Source organism: Triturus cristatus, chromosome 3_1 (assembly GCF_964204655.1).
Source record: "Triturus cristatus chromosome 3_1, aTriCri1.1, whole genome shotgun sequence".
NCBI lineage: Eukaryota > Metazoa > Chordata > Amphibia > Caudata > Salamandridae > Triturus > Triturus cristatus.
Genome location: NC_140583.1, coordinates 444314420 through 444336082, shown reverse-complemented (window position 1 = coordinate 444336082; position 21663 = coordinate 444314420). Strand labels below are relative to the sequence as shown.

The 21663-nt window shown below is 47.2% G+C and overlaps 1 protein-coding gene across 1 annotated transcript in view; it reads right to left on the bottom strand.

Moving 5' to 3' along the window:
- SPPL2A (signal peptide peptidase like 2A) overlaps positions 1 to 21663 on the bottom strand; it is a 291455-nt gene that overhangs the window by 89806 nt on the left and 179986 nt on the right. The window contains exons 12-13 of the mRNA XM_085644242.1: positions 1653 to 1706; positions 1199 to 1298 (exon numbers count right to left, since the gene is read on the bottom strand). Of these exons, the coding sequence (XP_085500368.1) occupies positions 1199 to 1298; positions 1653 to 1706 (154 nt within the window). The remainder of the gene's footprint in view (positions 1 to 1198; positions 1299 to 1652; positions 1707 to 21663) is intronic.

The following is a 21663-nucleotide window of genomic DNA, read 5'->3' as shown; positions in this document are numbered from 1 at the left end:
GATTCAATGAGACAGGGTGCTCTGAAGCGTTTATCTATATGAAATTATTTGGAGCCATTCCAGAGATAACCTTTGTAGACCGACCCTCAAGTGTACAGCTATGGTACATTTAGGCAATTTATGCCATATCAGCAAGTTGAATCTTAGCATTACAGTACATTAGTTTTGCCAGTTACCAAACAAAAACAGGCTATCTACCCAACAAATACTGAACAAGTGGTGACCTTTAATTAACAAATGACCTTTCAGACATCTTATGAGAAGAGGGAGACCTGTAATGAATATGGGGTAATTTTTGTATTTTTCATAGTATCTTCCTACTTGCTACGTTTATTGCGTGACTGATAAAATATATGAAAACCCCGAGATTTCCGAACTGCTTCTAAGGCGAGGTTCCCGAACAATTCAAACCCTGCAGCAGAAGTCTTTTTCCCATGCAGAGTAGCAATTCATTAACAATATTTATTTACTGGGTTTATGATTATTGTGACAATAAAAACAACGCACATAACCTAAAGTATCCGGATACTTCCCAAAAGATCGATTCATTCTGGAATACCAAAACAGAGAGGCAGGAAGAGACTCCACATTGTAAACATTTCATTTTTGGCCATGATGCCACAAAACAGGTCACGCATAGGAGTGGTGTTGTATTTACACATTGTGTGAGTCTGCTTTACACGTTGCCTCTACCTTACGTGCACCCCTACTCACATTTGTGTTGAGTTTTCTGACGTTGCCTGGCATTCATCTCTGACCCTTTCCATTTTAAGGCTAGTTACATCTTCTCTATCCTGCTATTTGTATGGTCCAATTGCCCTGGAAAATCTTTCAATGGTCCTGTCCAGTAGATAACTAAGTTTGTACACTGGTGTGTATTGGATTGTTCAGAGCTTTCAGTAATTATGAGTATTAAAATTCATGTATGAATTTAAACGCCCTTTCAGAGTTTTCAAAAGTTCCAAGTGTTGGCTACCTCGTCAACGAGTAGTCAATAAACGCAAGGGTATCACAAACATACTACGTGAAGAGGAAGCATACACTAAAGGAGGCATTTTTGGTGCTTGTGGCAGCGATATAGCTGTGCTTGGTCCTCCCTTCTTTACATTCGAAACCTTTAAAAAAAAAATCTAAAGAGTTTAAAAATGTTTTTGACTTATTTGTAGGCAACTTAAAACTAATAATATACTTCACTCACCTGGGACAATAATGTCTCCAAATCCTAACAAGGAAAAGGGCATTCCACATAAAGTAAGTGCAGAGTACTCTAGCCTGGGTACCCTAATAACCACTGGCAACTGAAGAAATAGAAAGAAAAACAATTGTAAGTCACACTTAAGCATACAGGAGCACATCATATAATTTAGGAAACTCAAGGTAAACAAAACTGAGCTATATTTAGTCATCGAATGTATGTCTAGCGTGAAAAACAAAGATCGACTACAACTGGCCCAACAAAAAGTGACACACGAGAGAGGTTAAGAGTCTAAAAAAATGAAGCCATGAAAGAATAACCCAGGTACACAGTGAATGTTTAATATCTTGGTGTCTAGAAATTCAGGAAGAATGCTTGATGATTGACAAAATTGGTTCCCAAAAGTATGATGTATTTTATTAACATAGAGGTAACATGATTGAAATTTAATCCTTACTTTCTCTCTAATAGTAGAGTGTTCAGCGGGGACTTCCACCACGGTTCCATCACCCTAGGATCAATTCCAAGTCAAGATATTTAATTTTTCAAAAATACAGTAATGATTCAATGTTTTGTGAACTAAGAAAAAACTCATCCAGAACCAAGCTATCTAAACCCAACATGAAGCATTAAACACAAAGCATCTGTTTTCAACCACTTACCCAAGTTCACTTGACTCCCAAGACTCTCTTGAGGTTCATCTCTGGATGTGCTTTTTATAAATACTCCAGAGATGTGCTACAACTTAAGTGTGGAGATTGAAATGTTTGAATTTCTTTGGAACAGTCTATTACATATTTGTGCAGAAAGGCCAGTTCATTCCTTATAGAGTTTATGTGCTTTATACAGTTGTCATAGTTAGCCCTATTAAACCGTTACTATTCAGTTTTATTTTGACATTCGCCTCAAATAAGTAATATTAGCATCCATGTGTTGATACTCAGGGCCCAATTAACATTTTCGTGGCAATGGGGCGGGGGTGGTGGTTTTGGGGGTGATGCTTGGGGGGCGGCGGGGGGATATTGCAGGGAAAGTTTGGGGAGCGATGGTGTCCGGATTTACTAATTGCAGGTGTTAATTGCACTTGTGCCCCATGATATTATGAGATATTGTCCCCAGAATTGGGATAAACCATGTGCACTGCTATTTACCGGGTCCTTTACTGCAAGTGATTCCCATTCCATGGACAATTTAGCTCTCCTTACCACCTGCTGTGGTAAATGCAAATGTTTGATCTTTGCAATGTGGGGAGGGTGTCAGGAGGCATGGAAAGCTGTGGCTTGGCAGGAAAAGAACTGCATATTTCCCTTTGATGTAGAAGGGGATCAGGAAGGGGTCTGGCTGCCTTGAGCTTGCAGCTCCTGCACTATCTCTATGCCATTTTACTGACCGGATTTCAGCAGGTCCGGTATTTCCGAGCCTGGTAAGTCTCCTTGCTGGAATACTAGCTCTCCCATGAAAAGGCAGAGCTGTATCCCACCCAGGGATAGAGCTCCACCAGACTTGTGAGTGGGACCTTAGGTTATTTCTTTAAGATAACAAATACGGGCCTTTCGAACAGTCGGAATGGGGCACACACAAATCATTTTCACTAAAAAAAACCTGTATGTCCTTCTGTTGCGCTTTTTTCTATATTTCGTACATTTGTTTGGACCTCGTACCTGCTGATATGACCCTGTACACGCACACTAGTTTACTGCCTGATTTTCCATATTGTCTTTTCTAAAATATACTTCCATATTTATATAGCGCAACATTACCCAAAGGAGCTAGAGAGCTTTAAAAGAGAAATAGATCATCATAACAAATAAAAAATGTCATTATTCAAAGATATTGGTTCATTCGAGTATAAGAACCGATCACTACATAATGCACAGAATTACATTATCTGAAGATGTAGGTACATTTAAAAAGCCCTGAACACTGGAGTATAGTATTTGTTGCAGCAGTCACAGTCTGCATTACAAGGTGTTGACTGGCACTACGTTAAAGATGCAGACTAACAAAATGGAAGAAGTGCAGTAAATCCGAAGGCACTGATCAGAGCTAAGACTAAACCAGAGAGGTTAAAACTGGGGATGAGAGGTCAGCTAAATGTCTTTGAAGGAAAAGGGCCCTCAGCTCAGATTTAGAGACAATCTTCAAAGTGTGGTGCATGTGTTCGGCGGTAAGGAGTTCCATATTCTGGTTGCACTTCCTAAGAAGGACTGAGCCACCAGTCATTCCTTTTTTAAACGTTAGGGGTTCTAGCAGCGGTGCTTCAGCATTTCGCAATGGACTAGTGCCCCCAGATAGTTTAAGTTTGTCATCCAGGTAATGTGGAGTGGATGTGGGTAGAGTCTTATGAGTGATAAAAACCTTCTTGTATATAGCCCTAGCTTTATCAGACAGCCAGGGGAGTGTAACCAGCAATCGTGAGTGGTGGTCATTCATTTTGGCCCCACACATTAAGAGTGTTGCTGAAGGTAGGATTGATTAAAGAGGAGTGAGATGGGTTTTGGCGTGACCAGTCAAGAGAGAGTTACAATAGTCGATGCTGGAAAGTACCAGTAATTCAATCGTTCAATCAATCAATCAATCAATCAGAGCATTTGTAAAGCGCACTAATCACCCGTGAGTGTCAAGGCGCTGAGGGCGGGGGGGAGAATGCTACTGCTCGAACAGCCAGGTCGTGAGAAGTCTCCTGAAGGTCAGCAGGTCCTGGGTCTGTCGCAGGTGGGTGGGAAGGGTGTTCCATGTCTTGGCAGTGAGGTAGGAGAATGATCTGCTGCCGCTGGTCGTTCTGTGGATGCGTGGGACGGTGGCGAGGGCGGGGTCAGCGGAGCGAAGCTGACGGTTCGGGGTGTAGAAGGTGAGTCGTTTCTTGAGGTATACTGGTCCAGCGTTGTGGAGTGCTTTGTGAGCGTGGGTGAGGAGCTTGAAGGTGATCCTCTTGATGACAGTGAGCCAGTGCAGGTCTCTCAGGTGTGTTGTGATGTGGCGGGGGATGTTGAGGATGAGGCGTGCGGAGGCGTTTTGTATGCGTTGTAGTCTTTTCTGGAGTTTGGCCGTGGTTCCCGCATAGAGGGCGTTGCCGTAGTCCAGTCTGCTGCTGACGAGGGCCTGGGTGACCATCCTTCTGGTTCGGGTGGAGATCCATCTGTAGATCTTGCGAAGCATGCGGAGGGTGTTGAAGCAGGAGGAGGAGACGGCGTTGACTTTCTGGGTCATTGAAAGCGATGAGTCCAGGATGAACCCCAGGTTGCGTGCATGGTCGGTGGGTGTCGGTAAGGCTCCCAGTGTGGCCGGCCACCAGGAGTCGTCCCAGGCGGAGGGGGTGGAGCCGACGATGAGGACCTCCGTCTTGTCCGAGTTCAATTTCAGGCGACTGTTCTTCATCCATTCGGTGACTACCTTCATTCCTTCATGGAGGTTGGTTTTGACGGTGGCGGGGTCCTTGGTGAGGGAGAGGATCAGCTGGGTGTCGTCGGCATAAGAGACGATGTTGAGGTTGTGCGATCGGACGAAGTTGGCGAGCGGTGCCATGTAGACGTTGAAAAGGGTTGGGCTGAGGGATGATCCTTGGGGTACGCCGCAGGTGATCTTGGTGGCTTCAGATCGGAATGGAGGTCGGTGAGGAAGGAGGTGATCCAGTCCAGGGCTTTGTCGTGGATCCCTGCGTCGTGGAGGTGTGTACATAGGGTGTGGTGGCAGACGGTGTCGAAGGCGGCCAAGAGGTCCAGGAGGATGAGGGTTTCGCCATTGTCCAGCAGGGTCCTGATGTCGTCGGTGGTGGCAATGAGGGTGGTTTCGGTGCTGTGGTTGCTGCGTAATCCGGATTGGGACGAGTCCAGGCTGTTGTTCTCCTCGAGGAAGTGAGTCAGTGACCTGTTGACAATCTTCTAGATGACTTTCGCCGGGAACGGTAGCAGGGAGGTGGGCCGGAAGTTCTTGAGGTCCTTTGGGTCCGCCTTGGGTTTCTTGAGTAGGGAGTTGATCTCAACGTGCTTCCAGCTCTCTGGGAAGGTGGCGGTTTCGAAGGACCTGTTGAAAATCTGTTGGGGTGCGATGATGGAGTTCGCTTTGTTGAAGATGTGGTGAGGGCAGGTGTCGGCGGCTGTCGGGAGGGTCTGGGTGTTGAAGCTGTCATGGATGTCTGTGATCTTGCAGTGAAAGAAGGTGGCTAGGGAGTCACGGAGGTCTTGCGACGGTGGGATGTCGTTAGAGCTGGAGCTGGGGTTGGAGAGTTCCTTCATGATGTTGAAGAGATCTTCGCTGTTGTGCGCGTTGTTGTCGATGCGTTCCTTGAAGGAGGTCCTTTTGGTGGTTCGAATGAGTTGGTGGTGCTTGCGGCTGGCGTTCTTGAGGGCTGCGTGGTTGTCCGGTGTCTGTTCGTGGCGCCACTTTTTCTTGAGTCTTCGGCAAGTCTGCTTGGATGCCTGGAGGTGAACCATATGGCCTTTATGTTGGTGCGTCTGAGGGTTTCTTGATCGGGGCAAGAGTGTTGGCGCAGTCGTCGATCCATTGCCTGAGGTTGCGGGCGGCGGTGTCGGTTGGTGGGTCTCGGGCGAGGGTGGTGATTAGCTGGTCTTCGGTGACCTTGTACCAGCTGTGGTGGGGGATCCGTTGCGGGTGGTTGTGTGTGGTGGGTTTCTCGAAGGTGAAGTGGATGCAGCGGCAGTTGGTCCGGTGGTGTGGCTGAAGGTGACGTGGTTGCTGGCGGAAAAGATGGGGTTGAGCGTGTGTCCGGCGGAGTGGATGGGTGTCGTGACGAGCTGTTTGAGTCAGAGGTTGGCGAGGTTTTCAAGCAGGGTGGTGGAGTTGCTGTTGTTGGTGTTCTCGAGGTGGAAGTTCAGGTCTCCGAGGAGGATGTAGTCTGTGGATGCAAGTGTGTACATGCTGACGATGTCGGTGATGGAGTCGCTGAACTGTTGCTGGGATCCGGGGGGTCTGTAGACGAGGGTTCCTCTGAGGGTGGTGTTGGGATCGATGTGGATCTGGAAGTGCAGGTGTTTGGCGGCGCTGGAGGTGTCTTCGGTGCTGGTTGAAATTCTGAGGGCATTCCTGTGGACGATGGCGATTCCTCCTCCTAGTCTGTTGGTGCGGTCCCTTCGGATGATCTTGTAGCCGTCCGGGATGGTTATGGCAATGTCGGGTGTCGAGGAGGGGTTCATCCAGGTCTCCATTAGGAAGGCGACATCCGAGGAGGATGAGTCTAGTAAGTCCCAGAGTTCGATGGCATGCTTGTGGACGGAGCAGGTGTTGAGTAGTATGCATCTGAGATGGTTGCGTCCTGCCCTGGCGGGTGGGGCAGGACGTGCAGGTGTTCGGCGGCTGGTGAAGCTGCAGCTCCAGCAGGAGAAGGGTCCGTGGGTGAGCTTGGGGGTGGCCTGGAAGCAGGTGGATGATCGTCCGACATTGAGTTCGTGGAGAATGTTGGCGTCGTAGCGGCTTCAGGCATCGTGGAGGTCGCGGGGGCCAGTGGGTCAGGCGCTCAGCACGGTCCAGGCACAGACAGGCTTGCCTTAGGCGCGCCTGCTGCGCGCGGCCGCCATTAAGAAGAGGATGTGGACAATTGAATTGAACAAGAATTAATGGATCTTGCTCTATATGTAATGACAAATTACTCCGAGAAGGCAAGATATTGAACATTTCTGGCTATGGTGTTGATTTGCAAATTGTAAGTTGAGTCTTTTATTTTGGAGCTTTTTATATAGGATTGCACCTAGGGATTTGTTACTGTTAACAATGGTAAATCAAAAATAAATACTTCTAAGCTGGGTTTGTGAGGCAATACCACCAATGGAATATTCATAAACTGACAGGTTGAAAGCTTAGGTCTTTATCACACTCCGATTAGGTTACTCTAGGTTAAAATGTTCTGAGTACTGTGATATTGTTATGACAAAGGGCGATTTTTAAAATAACAGGAATGCAGGCTGGCAATCATGATGACAGAAATGTATTAATTCCTTTTCTACAAGCTATTTAGGGTAGCCTCACTCTACTGCTGGAGTCAAATGTTACAGCCTGTCAATCTGCAGACTAGTATGTCACGTGTTTGTCATTGACTCGACAGTGACATCTATAAATGAGCTTTGGTACTGCACCATGCTACAAATCATTGCCTAACCCTGTTCGTGGAGCATCCAATGCTTCATGACTGCACACGCATTCTGTTGGCTATCAATGCAAAAAAAGATGAGTCTGAGGGAGAGAGCAATATTGCCGCTGGTTTATAACTGAGCGAGGAAAGCAGGGCTTAGTGGCATCGTTATAAAGGTAATTAATTTTTTACTTATTCTAAGATGATTTGAAATCATATTTAAAGTCATATCTCAGTCATTAATTTTAATACACAAGACAGTTTTAGGCGATTTGTATATGAAATGTTGGTCAAATATTATTTCCTTTAATCAGGCAAGTTTAAGTTTCAGTCTTGGATATCTGACAAGTAATCATTATTTAATTCTGAAAAGATCAGTGGGGAAATATATAAAGATCAGGTAAGGCAAAGGATAGACTTTTTTTGTAAAACATTTTTATTGGCATTTATAAACAGTTATACACGTAGGCACAAGCGATAGCGCCATTATCATATAGGCTTACATATCAGGAGCGCCCAGTCACATCCCTTTCGGTCTCTCAATCTCGTTGGCCCTCGGGCTACTCGCCTCTACCCTGAGTTGGGCTGCAGGTATGAGTCCGGGACCAGCCTCTGGGTATGCCCTACTGGAGCGCGCAGTGATAAGGCAAAGGATAGACTTCTTTTTAAATTGAGCACCCATCTTTGTTTACAGGTTATTCCAGTGGGGAGTAGACAACATTATGGATGTTAGAGGCCACTCATTGATCATATCATTGTATGAAAACAGTACAGCTGTAGTGAGATGTAGGAGTAAGGTAGTACTACCATGCTGTTTAGTTCTACAAAAGGGATGCCAGACAGTCCTTTTCTTTTGCACGTTTCTCCCTTGTTCTCTATAGAACAGATTTTAAAGATCAAAATCTTGAAATTAGGAAATTCATGTCCGACCAAGCCTCACACAAATTATTCTCCAGGGCAAAATCAGACAACGCGATGGTCCTGCTTGTTTCTGAAAACAACTAAAAACCTTTCTCTTCCAACAGCACTCACTGTTTAAAAGCTTAGTGACTACGATGTCCTTCACTGAAGAACTATGCTGCATTTAGTAACCACCCAGTGAACGTGAAGAACTATGCTTCATTTAGTAACCACCCAGAACTAACAAATGACCAAAAAGAGCTCAATAGTGAATATATATTTATGTGGATAGGGTGGTTGTAAAATTAACATGCTTTTCCACTAGTAGTGTTACGAAAACTTATTTCGAAACTAGGGTTAAGTTCAATTGGTGTATGAAAGTGAGAACATTCAATAAGGCATTTGTGGAGTCAAAAGGACATTGAGCTAACTAGGGTGCAGTTGATTTAATTCTAGAAAGAGGTCATAAGTAAAAGTGTATAGAATATAATAAGATGTATTGATTCCAACGTGTAACATAATGTGTATGCTGTATAATAATTAATGGTAAAATCTGAAATAAACAATTTAAACTTCGGGGCGCTAGAGGGCGCAAGACAAGATCGCCACACTGCTGTGATGCTCTGCCCGGCCGAGCCACGATCCGCTCATTATCTGCTGCATCCAGTGCTATTAACGCCAGCTAAATACCGGTGAGGCTTCCTGGTCCCCGGCTGCGTCTGCTGGAGGCGATTGTGGCCCTGGAAATTCGCTGAAGGCAGGCGGATGAGTCTGTGCTGAGCTAACATCGCGGCATAGAACATGGCGGCCGCCGAGATGTTATAGGCCTCTCTCTACTGCGGAACTTTGGCGTGTCGGCTTAGATCTCCATACATCCTGCTTTGCTCTTTTGGGAGCAGTGCCCCGTGGCTGCCACGGACTACTCTGCGGTGATACTGTGCGCTCCAAGTCGGTGGTGAGCGGAATTGCCTGCAGTGGCTGGGTGAGCTGTGAGACCCGGGCCGAGTGCTGTGAGTGGATCCCGGCGACTGAGGAGGCCACCCCTGGTGCGGGCGCTGGCTGTGGCTCTTTGAAGTTCCGGACGCCCGCCGGCGCCGGTCGCAGTGAGTGGGGTAGTGGCCTGGCCGAGGCTCGGGCTGCGGAGGTGAGCGCGGGCATTGTGCTCGGGCCACGGCCTGCAGCTGGCGCGAGGTGTAACGTGGGCGGCCTAATTGGAGCGGGCGGCAGCGGCTGCGGGAAGAGGCATCGTTGGGCCTGCTGTCTGCCACATCACTGTTGGGTGCCCGTACTCCGAGATCCTGGGCTGGTGGACATAGCCTGCTGCATCGCCCGCTCTGCCAGCAGTCAGGGATCTCGGTGCTCTATCAACCCCTGCATTTTACTGAGCCTGGTATGGCCTAATCAGTGGAGCACTGGACTTGCCCAGAGGAGCACGCATTGGCAATATTGCGGGCTGGCTGGTTTTGTCGCCTTGGGGGAGTTGTATCATAGCACCTCCCGGCTTGCGGGTCCCACTGAGGTGCTTGGCTTGATCAGAGGTACTGCATAAAGTGCTTGGGGGTGGTTGCAGAGCCTAGACGCCAGTGCTCTGTGCCTGAGGACCTTTTCACTACCATCTGTGTCCATTGTTTTGGAACTTTCCTCCACCACTGGGGGTGCTTGGTCAGGAGCCATGGGGAGAACCGACAAGTCACAACCACGCCTAAATTTTGAATCGTGTAAGCTTAATATGTCCCTGCAGAAAGCTGCATCGGATTCGGAGGCAGATGTCCCCGCAGACAGCCCCCCCATGCTGGACTACACGTTAATGGCCATGCAGCGAACCCTGCAGTCCGTTGAGGGCACGATGGCAGCAATAAATAATCACCTGGACCACATGTCCTCCCAGCTTGAGAAACAGAATGCATGCGTAGGGGAGGTGGAACGAAGGGTTTCAGCCACGGAAGATGGGTTGAGTTCCGTTGCAGACAAGACTTTAAATATGGAGAAAGTTTTAGCCCTCATCCAGGCCAAGAATGAGGACTTAGAAGCACGGTCTCAGCGCAACAACATTCGCATTACCGGGCTGCCAGAGTCCACGAATGTGGGTAAAATGAAGACCTATATTGAAAACCTTTTTGGCATGGAACAACTGTCTACAATGTTTATAGTGGAGCGCGCCCACCGCTCTTTGGCTGCCCGACCGATCCCTGGGGCGCCTCCTCACCCCATTATAGCTAGGATCTTCAACTATAGAGATCGAGACACTACATTACGGCTGGAAGGAGAGAAGAGAACTATCACTCATCAGGGCAACACCGTGGCCTTCTTCCCTGATTGTACGGTGGCTGTCCAAGCGGCCCGACGAGAATTCGGCACCGTAAAAAAGTTTCTACAATCTGAAGGGGTCCCATACGCTATGCTTTACCCAGCCCGTCTCCGTATAGGCGTTGACGGCGACAGTAAGATTTTCTCATTCCCGAAGGCCGCGATGGAACACACCAAGCAGTTGAAGCGCAGGAGACGTGAGTCTAGTACTGCACCTGCGGAGGAGGAGTAGTGGTGGTGGATATAGCAACTGTCTCGAACTCCTATATACACTTGGTTTCTTAGACTGCACCCACTTTGTTGTATGTGCTATTGAATTGCACTAACTGTTTTCCTGTTACCTGCTTCATCGCACATGAAAAATGTTTATATTTAACACTGGCATTGTTGCCCTACGGGGTCTACAGTCCCTATGTTCTTACAATTGGTAGGATGCTGGACCACTAAGGGCTGGTGGAAGAGTCCTTTATAAATGGTAATCTCATGGACACAGTTGAGGTCATGCTTGTTATGTTCTCCCTTAGCCCTGACTTTGTCCAGGAGGATGCGGTATTTTGCTTAAAGAAGGGTGAGTTGAATTAGACAAGTTTCTGCATTGCCGCATATTGGGCTTGCTCGGCCACCTCCTACCCGGTGGAGGCTAGCAGCACTCTGTGCCCCCCGTAAATGGGTGTACCCCAAATCTGTAATGCCGTTGTTGGGTCTTTGGGGGGTGGTAGGGATGGGCATTGGGATGGCTTTGGCATGTTGGGGCAGCTGAAGTGGGTGGGGGGTTGGTGGGGTTTGGTTCGGGGAAGGCAGTAAGATGGTTACCATAGTTCGGACAACCACTATGTGGGTAGGCGATTGTACTTTGGGTGTCAGCTACCCGTTATATTTTTTATGCTTCCTCTTATGGCCGGCCTTCCACAATGCATAATGTAATCAAGTTCCTTACTTGGAATGTACGTGGCCTTAACACACCTAAAAAGATAGATCGGTGATTGCATATTTAGACCGCATGGGAGTGCAGATAGCCCTCTTACAAGAAACTCATTTAACTGTGGAATCTGCGAGTAAACTAGGCACCCGTTGGACGTGTGTGAAAGCTGCGTCTTCCTTTTCCACCTACTCTAGAGGTGTTCTAACCCTGGTGAAAAAGGGTGTACCCTTCACTGTGCTTAGATCTGAAGTGGACGATTGTGGGCGAGTTGTGATAGAGCATGGGCGCTTAGGTGGAGAGAGTGTCCTGATTGTGAATGTCTATGGTCCTAATGTGGATGACCCCGCATTTTTCTTGGATGTGTGGCGCAGAATATCGGAGTTTCCTCCGGCAGCAATCATATGGGAGGGGATTTTAATTTGTGCTTGGATGTTACCATGGATAGAACTGGCTGTAGCGAGACCAGGCCTAAACGTGCTGCGGACATGTTAATGGGGCTTCTGGACACTGGCCATTTGCATGACATTTGGCGCAAACGACACCCCGCTGGTCGGGAGGGCACATATGCGTCCTCTGTGCACGGGTCCTGGTCCCGTATTGATTTTTGGCTGGTCTGGGAGATGGTCTGCACTTGGACTGTAGCTGTGTCGCATGAGGATCGCACTCTGTCTGACCACTCCCCGGTCCTCCTCACGCTACAGCTCCCAGCATATCAGAAACCACCCTTTGCGTGGAGGCTTCAACCTTCAGAACTTAAAGATCCTGTATTCAAGCAGGCTATAGCCGAGGCAATAAAAAATTATTTTCAGGAAAACGAGGGGACTGTGGACAGCGCAGGAGTGCTATGGGAAGTATTCAAAGTTACCATAAGGGGATCTTGTATTGGGGCCTAATCCGGAGTCTTGCGTGATATCAGACGTAAGTGTCAGAACCCCTTTTTTCATGCGCAGGAACAGAGATGCCTTTTCCCGACACCACCTCCAAGAACCACCAACGCAGCACTGAGAAAAGATGCGTTAATGTCTTCTCTAGAGGGGGTAGGGGGATTGGATAAAATAACAAAAGAGAAGAGACTGCCACTGGTTGTCTGCTTCCTGATCTTATCTTCTTTCAGCTGTGCTGGCTTCTGGTTGGATCGTTCAGGAGGCTAAATAAATATTATACTCGTTAATTCTACTTGATTTCCACTCTCCCTTCTTTTGTAACCTTTAATCATTAACCTTATTTACATACCAGCTTTCTATCCCAGTGTTGCCTCTCTTCTATGTTTTAGACAGCGAATTATCTTGCTCCGCTAACTCTTTTCTGTCTTTCTAAATGTTAACACAATATGTTAGTTGGTCTTTTATCAATACCGCATTACATTCTATTTAATTTCCAAGACCTTTATCATACCTGTCTTTTCTATACTCTTTGGAAATATTTTAATACTCGTGTTTTCTTCTTTTTAAACTGCAGGGAACAGTTTGTTTAAGAGATGGAACTTGGTAAGTACTATCAACACTTATTTCCTTAATAACATTATAACTTTAAACTGCTGTACTAAATAAGTTCTAGACTTAGCTCTGGTTGCTTCACGAAATGCTTCAAAAAACTTTTCACTCGAATCTCCTGTCAAACGTTGTCTCGACGAATGGAGCTAACGCAACTAACAGTCGCGTAACTCTCAGACTAATTGCTTCTCCTCCTTCCAAACGGTGGGCGGGTTGTACAGCCTTGTAGCTGCGCATCAATTTTGTTCTCTTCTTGAACTGCGCATGAGCTCCCGGCAAACGCTACCTTAGGAAACGGTAGCGCCCGAAGAGAGACACACAGACACACAAAGGGACTCTGCAACGGTTGAGGAATTTAGCTTCAGAAGTACTTCTTTTCAGGTAACCAAAAGGGAGAAACCCTCACTAAACTAACTCGGACTCAAGGAAAAAACGTTACCACTAGGGTGACGAATTCAGGTGAAGTGCGCCAACGTTCTAAGTTGAGCGCTTCACATAGAGTTTAGAAACAACAAGAAAGACTAGAACGTCACCTCTGCCTGAGCATCGCCATCTTAAGATTCCTTACTTCCCAGGCCTCGCTCCAAGTCAGAGTTCTTAAGATCTTTTTATTTCCCATTGGTTGATTGGCACTTATAGTGCAAAGAGAAGGCTCCTTGTCTGTAGTGGTTCTGACAGTACCCCCTCGCAAAGGAGGTCCCTCCAATCTTGGCTTCTGAGGAAATTTTTGATGAAAGGATCGTATCAAACGGGGGGCATGGACATCAGAACATTTTTCCCAAGATCGCTCTTCTGGACCATAGCCCTTCCAGTCCACCAAATAGTAAACTGTTCCTTTAGATCTCTTAGCGTCTAAAATTCTTTTGACCTCAAATTCTACTCCTGACTCTAATTGCACAGATTTTGGAGGGAGGTTTACTCTTACATCTGAGGACATTTTTTTTTAGTAGGGAGACATGAAACACTGGATGGATCTTCATTTCTGGTAGCAAGGTTAAGCGATAAGTCACTGGATTAACCACTTTCTCAATGGGGTATGGACCTACAAATCTTGGTTGAAATTTTCGATCTCCTTTGAGTCAGAGGTTCTTAGCGTTCAGCCAAACCCTATCTCCAACTTGCAGCTTAGGACCTTCCTTTCTTTTCCTATCAGCATATTTTTTGTACGTCTGCTTGGCTTGTATTATGTTTTTAGTGGCGGTCTGATGGACTTGGGCTAGATTTTGTACTATTTCCTGCACTGCTGGGACTGAGATTTCTTTACCAACTACAGAAGCATTTGGATGCCTACCATAATTTAGATAGAAAGGGGAGAACCCTGTAGAAACATTCTTAGCATTGTTGTGTGCAAACTCTGCAGCCCACAAATACTCTGGCCAATCCCCTTCTTGGTCTAACAAAAATAACCTTAAATACTGTTCTAGTTCTTGGTTGACTCTCTCTGTTTGCCCATCTGTCTCCGGGTGATAGCTAGTGGAATATTTGGTTTCTATTCCCAAACTGTCCATGAAGGCCTTCCAAAAGCGAGAAAGGAACTGGGATCCCCGATCTGAGATGATCACTCGAGGAACACCATGTGCTCGCACAATGTGTACACCAAAATGGTGAGCCAGTTCCCTAGCTGCTGGAATTCCCTTTAATGCAACAAAATGCACCATCTTGGTGAATGCATCCACAAATACCAATATGGTGTTAAAACCCTGACTGGAAGGCAGGTCCACTATCAAATCTACCGTAACTGTATGCCAGGGATGTGGGGGTGTGGGCATAGGTTGGAGATACCCTCTAGGTGACTGTCTCTCCGACTTTCCTCGCGCACAGACCCCGCAAGCTCTCACATAAGAGTGAATGTCCTTTGTCATTTGTGGCCACCAATAGTTTCTTTTAATCAGGTCTTCAGTCTTTTGTATGCCCTTATGTCCGGCTAATTTACTGTCATGATTGTTCTCTAAATTGCCTCATATTGGATTTGGAGAAGGCTTTCGATTCTGTGGAGTGGCCGTACCTGCGGGCGGTTACAGAGAAGTATCAACTGGGGGGGGGATACCAGACCATGATTGGCCTACTTTACGGCAGGCCGACGGTCCGGGTCCGCACGGGCCGCCTCCTCTCGGACACCATCCGGGTCTGTAGAGGCACCCGCCAGGGCTGCCCGTTGTCGCCACTGCTGTTCTCATTGGCCATGGAACCACTGGCCACGACCCTCAGAGCGCGCGGGCTGGAATGGGGAATCCCGCTGGCGGATGGCTTACACGCAGTGTCACTGTATGCAGATGACTTGCTGCTGTACGTCAGGGACATAACCGCCATCCCTGCCTCCCTTGCTGACATTTTCCGCACCTTTGAGGGAATATCGGGCCTGAGAGTTAACTGGGCCAAGTCGGGGGCGTACCCCTTTAACCCAGACGTACAGGAATGCGACATCCGGCTGGGAGGAGACAGGCTGCAATGGCATCCCACCACTTTCCGATACCTCGGGATCCAAATATATCGAACACCGGCAGATGTCTTGGAAGGGAACCTCTGCCGAGCGATCGCTTCCGTCCGAGCGTAAATTGGCTTTTGGAATACCCTACCCCTAAACGTGCCCAGCCTTGTGGCGCTGACCAAAATGATTGTGCTACCCCGCCTCCTATACTACTTCGCGAATATGCCTCTGTATGTGCCCGTTAGGCTCTTTCGTGACCTAGAGGCACTGCTCCGCTCCCTCATCTGGAACAAGGGGAGGCCACGAGTGGCGCTGACTAAACTATATATGCCCACAGACTCGGGGGGCCTGGCGGTTCCTAACCTGGAGCTGTACTATCTCGCGGCGCAGATACAATGGGTGGCGGGATGGCTGAGCGGCAAACAACTCGAAGACACGGCCACACATATGGCTACATGGACACAAACGCAAATTAATGCGCTGTTCCATCCGATAACCCGCGCACCCTGCCCCTCCCCAATCTACCTGGCAGTGGCGCGCAGATGCTTTCTGAGGAGCCTTCGTCTCACACGCGCTACTAAACCTTATGCCCCTAGCGTGCCACTCTTGGGTATGCCTGGCCCGACGGGGCCGCTCACGGAGGCTCACTTAGCTGGCTGGGACCAGGCGGGAGTGGCCACACTGAGCGATCTATATGCTGATGGCGAACTGCTCACGTTCGCCAACTTGGCTGAAGACACGACTCTCCCGGCGGGACAGTTTCTCCTACACGCCTCCCTCTTGCGCACACTCACGGCTTCCTGGGGTGACATGACAGAGGAGCCTCCGATGCATACCTTCATGCAATACCTACACGTTATGGGCCATGGCGCGCACATCGTACACTGGCTGGCGCAGGCGCTACAGGCGCATTCGCAGCCATCCACAATAACATTGAGGGAGCGCTGGGCGACGGACAGGGGAAGAGACTGGACGGACAAGGAATGGGCAATGATACTGACCGGCCCGATGAACATCCCACGTAATCCCCGCTTTAAACTTATACAGTTCTACATCCCACAGCGCGCATACCTCACCCCTGATAAAATTAACAGATACTTTGCGAGGACGGATGCAGCCTGCGATGCTTACTGCCGGGAGCGGACCTTTTACATATGCTATGGCACTGCCCGGAGATACAGGCGTACTGGGACACGGTGCTGACACTGCTCGCGCGCGGCGCAGATGGGCGGCTCCCGCATACATGGGAAACATGCATTCTAGGACTCTACCGGCGCACAAAAGAAAATAAGGTGCAGGCACGCTTTTGGGACATGGGTCTTATCACGGCCAAACGCATGCTTACCAAGCACTGGAAGGCAACCGTTCCCCCACACGTACGCCACTGCAGAGCCTCTTTTGTTAATTGGGCGCAAGCAGAGAACGCAGTGCTCCTTCGCGAGGAAACGGCAGGGCTCCGGAAGTTTCCCATCGCGCACCTTTGGGATAATCTCCTTGGGACATTCCAGAGGGCTTGCCAAGATAGGGGGATAACCTGAATCCCTGGGGCATGTCGCACCTCTGCTGGCGGGGCGGCGACGGCCCTGGGGCTACTGGGAGGACGACTCTTATCCCCCCCCCCTACTTGCCCCCGATGCCCTGGGGGTGCTGGTGGGCGGGTGCGGACACGGACACTAGGGAATCCCAGCCTCCTTGAAAACCCTCTTTTCCTTTTGTTCCCCTCTCCCAGCTTGCGACTCCCCGCGCACACCACGCGGTCCTGCTGTGCCCGGTCTGACAGTCGATGACCCTCCTGCTCTGCCGCAGACTGATCTCCCCCCCCCCTTCTTTCCCCCTCTCCCCCTCAGCCCTACTTGAGTTCACGACCTTAACCCTAGCACATACTATTGCTATGCATGAACAGGATAGGTAAGGACTACGATGCTGCATACCAGGCTCGCCAGATCTATGCGCTGCCATATGGGTAGCTGTGAGCTATACTGCGTTATCCTTGCCGCGCTTCGGCCCACACTCTGAGCGCGCTGCTGGCGCTCGACCACCCGGAGACCTCCACATTCTGGGGAAACAGAGACATCCGCTGGGTCACTGGCTCGGGGCTTGGGTGGCAGCCGGCGTAGCCGTGGAGTGGGCTAGATCACAGCGCCATCCTCTACCATTGATAGCATGCACCTGGGACACCACTAAAATTAAAAAGCACATACGTACCATTACGCACCTACTCCCTTCACAACGCACGCACCTCCCTTCTGTGCACATGTTACCCTGTATGATGCCGCCGGACCCCCGGGTTGTCGGCTAAATGGCTGTGTTCTAATATCTGGAAATGTACATTTTGCTTAACTGCTTTACCACCTGGACGGTGACTGTGCGTTGTCAGATGACGTAAATGTGCACAATAAAGGTTTACAAAAAAAAAAAAAAATGATTGTTCTCTAAAACTAATCGTTGAAGCTCTTGGGTAGGCAGATATAATTTTTATTCATGCCATGGTAATCCATGTTGAATTTTTCGGAATGGTTCTTGCTCTGCCCAATCATGCATTTCATTCTGTGACATTGCTCCTGCTACCTTTTCCTCGAAGGTTCCTTGACTCACAGCCCCTATTATTTGGTGTTCTGGAATGATTGTCTTTGATTCTTGATCGTTTTCAAGCTTTTCCATGTTTATTCTCGGCAGAGCATCAGCCTTTCCATTCCTGGTTCCTGGTCGGAAAGTGATCACAAAGTCAAAATCCGCGAAATACAACGACCATCGAAGCTGCCTCGGAGTAAGGGTTTTAGCAGATTTCAGGAATTTCAAGTTTCTATGGTCTGTGAACACGGTCACCGTATGTCTCGCTCCCAACAAATAGTGTCTCCACTCTTTAAATGCGTCTTTAATCGCCAGTAGCTCTTTTTCCGTAATGGTGTAGTTAATTTCAGCTGGTGTTAATTTCCTCGATCTGTAAGCCACTGGATGGAGTTGTCCAGTCTTATTGTGTCTTTGTGAGAGGACCCCTCCAATTGCTAGATCTGAAGCATCCGTCTCCACATAGAAGGGCTCAGTGGGGTCTGGGTGTAATAAAATTGGTGCGGAGGTAAACTCCTTTTTTTAGAGATCTAAAGGCTTCTTCAGCTTCCTCGGACCACTCGAATGGAACTCCTTTCTTGAGCAATCGAGTAAGGGGAACCAATTTGTGCGAAAATTCATTCACAAACCTCCGTTAAAAATTGGCAAAGCCAATGAAGCTTTGCAATTCTTTCACACTACTTGGAGATTTCCATTCCAGAACTGCCTTAACCTTCTTAATATCCATCGTGATTCCAAATGGTGTGAGCACGAATCCAAGTAATTCCACCTCTCTTACACTAAATGCACACTTTTCCAATATAACATACAAGTTATTTTCCTTCAGCCTTTGTAGAATTTTCTTCAACTGGCCTGGATGTTCTTGTTCAGTTCTGGAGTAAATCAATATATCGTCAATATATACTATGACGCATTGATCGATATACTCACTCAAGACACTATTAATAAAATGTTGGAAGGCTGCTGGTGCATTGCATAATCCATAAGGCATGACCTGGTACTCGTACAAACCTAGTTTTGTTCGGAACGCCGTTTTCCACTCGTCTCCTTCTCGAAGCCTGATCAAGTGGTACGCCCCTTGAAGGTCAAGTTTCATATAAATCTGTGCCTCTTTTACCTGGTCCAATAGTACAGAGATGAGAGGAAGAGGGTACCGATTCTTGATGGTAACCTTGTTTATGGCTCGGTAGTCTATGCAAGTTCTTAACTCGCCTTCCTTCTTGGGCACAAAGAATAAAGGGGAGGAGACCGGAGACTGAGATGGACGGATAAAACCGTTGGCCAAATATTTCCCAATGTACTCCTTCAGGTGCTCATTTTCTTTTTCTGTTAAGGCGTACACTCGACTACAAGGCAATTGAGCACCTGGCTCTAAATCTATTCTGCAATCAAATGGCCGATGTGGCGGTAACTTCTCAGCCTCGATCTCGTTGAACACTTCCTCGAATTCCTTGTATTCTGATGGTATTTCGCATGTGTGAATTACGCACACAGAAATTTCTTGTTCACTCAAGGGGGTTACAGGTCCTGATTCCTTAGTTACCACGAGATGATTAAAACAGTTGTCTTTACAGAAATCTGAATTCATCTTCACTGTTCTCGCTCCCCAATCGATACTTGGATTGTGTTCCGTTAACCATGGCAGGCCCAATATTATCTGAAATTGAGGAGCATCGATCAAATTGAACTAGATAATCTCTTGATGTTCCTCTTGAAATGTTAATTCCACTTGTTCCGTGTGACTAGTGATTGGTCCAGAGGAAAGATTCGTTCTATCCACTGCTCTTACTGGCTCACTTTTTTATTTCAAGATTGGTCTTAATCCAATGCTGGCCGCATATTTGATATCGCAGAAGTTCCCTGTTGCCCCTGAATCTATCATAACTGATACCTCAGTTAGAATGACATTCCTGAACTTTAATTTCATTGAAATCACAAGATGTGGTGATGAAGATTGTAAAGTATTGGCTATATGGTGTTCTTCCGGAGTTGTCTTATCCTCAGCACCTACCAACCCAACTCCTCCTATTGGTGGTGTTTGAAGTTTTCCTTCTCTTTTGAAAACATTTTGGGCTTCTTTGGACACATTCTGACAAAGTGTCCACTTCCTCCACAATACAGGCACAAGTTATTCTGCCGTCTTTTCTCCTTCTCCTCCTTGGTCAGAGGGCCCCGTACTACTCCGATCTGCATTGGTTCAGTTCCAGATTGACTGTCTGGTACTTTCGATGAATCATTTTTAGTTCTGTCGAATCTTGGCGTATTAAATCTAAAATCTTTCCGTTTTTTACCCCTCCTCTCACTTTGACGAAAATCCATTTCCAGAACTAAATCGATTAAGGCTGAAACATCGGTAGGTCGATTTGGGCCAGAACGTCCTTCAGTTCATCTTTAAGTCCGCGATAGAAGACTGCTGCCCTTTTACATTCCGGCCAGTCCGTTTCTACAACCAATTTGTTGAATTGAGCAAGGTACGCCACAAGATCCTTGTTACCCTGCTTCAATTCTAAAAGTTCGTTGTCGGTGGCTTGAGAAATTTTTCGACGATCAAATATCCTCAAAAATTCCTTTTTGAAATCTTCAAAATTATAAAGAAGAGCATCGTCTCTGGTGACCAAGGGCATAGACCAACTAGCAGCATCACCACTAAGGTATGACAAAATAAAGGCCACACGGGACTGTGCGTCTGGAAAGATCGAAGGACGACATATAAAGTGCAAGGAGCATTGTGTCAAAAAGATTTGAGCCTTCTGAGGGTCACCACTGAATCTTTCTGGGGGGGCTAGAGGAATTACAGGGGATAAAGAATGAACTACATGTGTTGTTACGCTAGAAGTGGGGCCTAAGTGTTCGCCTTCTGTTTCTGGGAATTTCAAACTGGGTGTTGGATTCAAACTGGAAATCTTAGCTGCCAACTCGACTGTTTCTCTTCGTGTATCCATTACCTCTTGTCTCAAACCTCTATTCTCATCCCTAACTGTGGTTAATTCTTTTTGTATTAATTGTAGGATCTCACCTAATTTTTGCAATTCTAAACCTTCCGCCATTCTGTTCAGGCGCAATTCAATACGTGGGCACTTCACTCTGTCAGAACCCCTTTTTTCATGCGTAGGAACAGAGATGCCTTTTCCCGACACCACCTCCAAGAACCACCAACGCAGCACTGAGAAAAGATGCGTTAATGTCTTCTCTAGAGGGGGTAGGGGGATTGGATAAAATAACAAAAGAGAAGAGACTGCCACTGGTTGTCTGCTTCCTGATCTTATCTTCTTTCAGCTGTGCTGGCTTCTGGTTGGATCGTTCAGGAGGCTAAATAAATATTATACTTGTTAATTCTACTTGATTTCCACTCTCCCTTCTTTTGTAACCTTTAATCATTAACCTTATTTACATACCAGCTTTCTATCCCAGTGTTGCCTCTTTTCTATGTTTTAGACAGCGAATTATCTTGCTCTAGTTCGTCTTTTATCAATACCGCATTACATTCTATTTAATTTCCAAGACCTTTATCATACCTGTCTTTTCTATACTCTTTGGAAATATTTTAACACTCGTGTTTTCTTCTTTTTAAATTGCAGGGAACAGTTCGTTTAAGAGATGGAACTTGGTAAGTACTATCAACACTTATTTCCTTAATAACATTATAACTTCTATAAGTTCTAGACTTAGCTCTGGTTGCTTCACGAAATGCTTCAAAAAACTCTTCACTCGAATCTCCTGTCAAACGTTGTCTCGACGAATGGAGCTAACGCAACTAACAGTCGC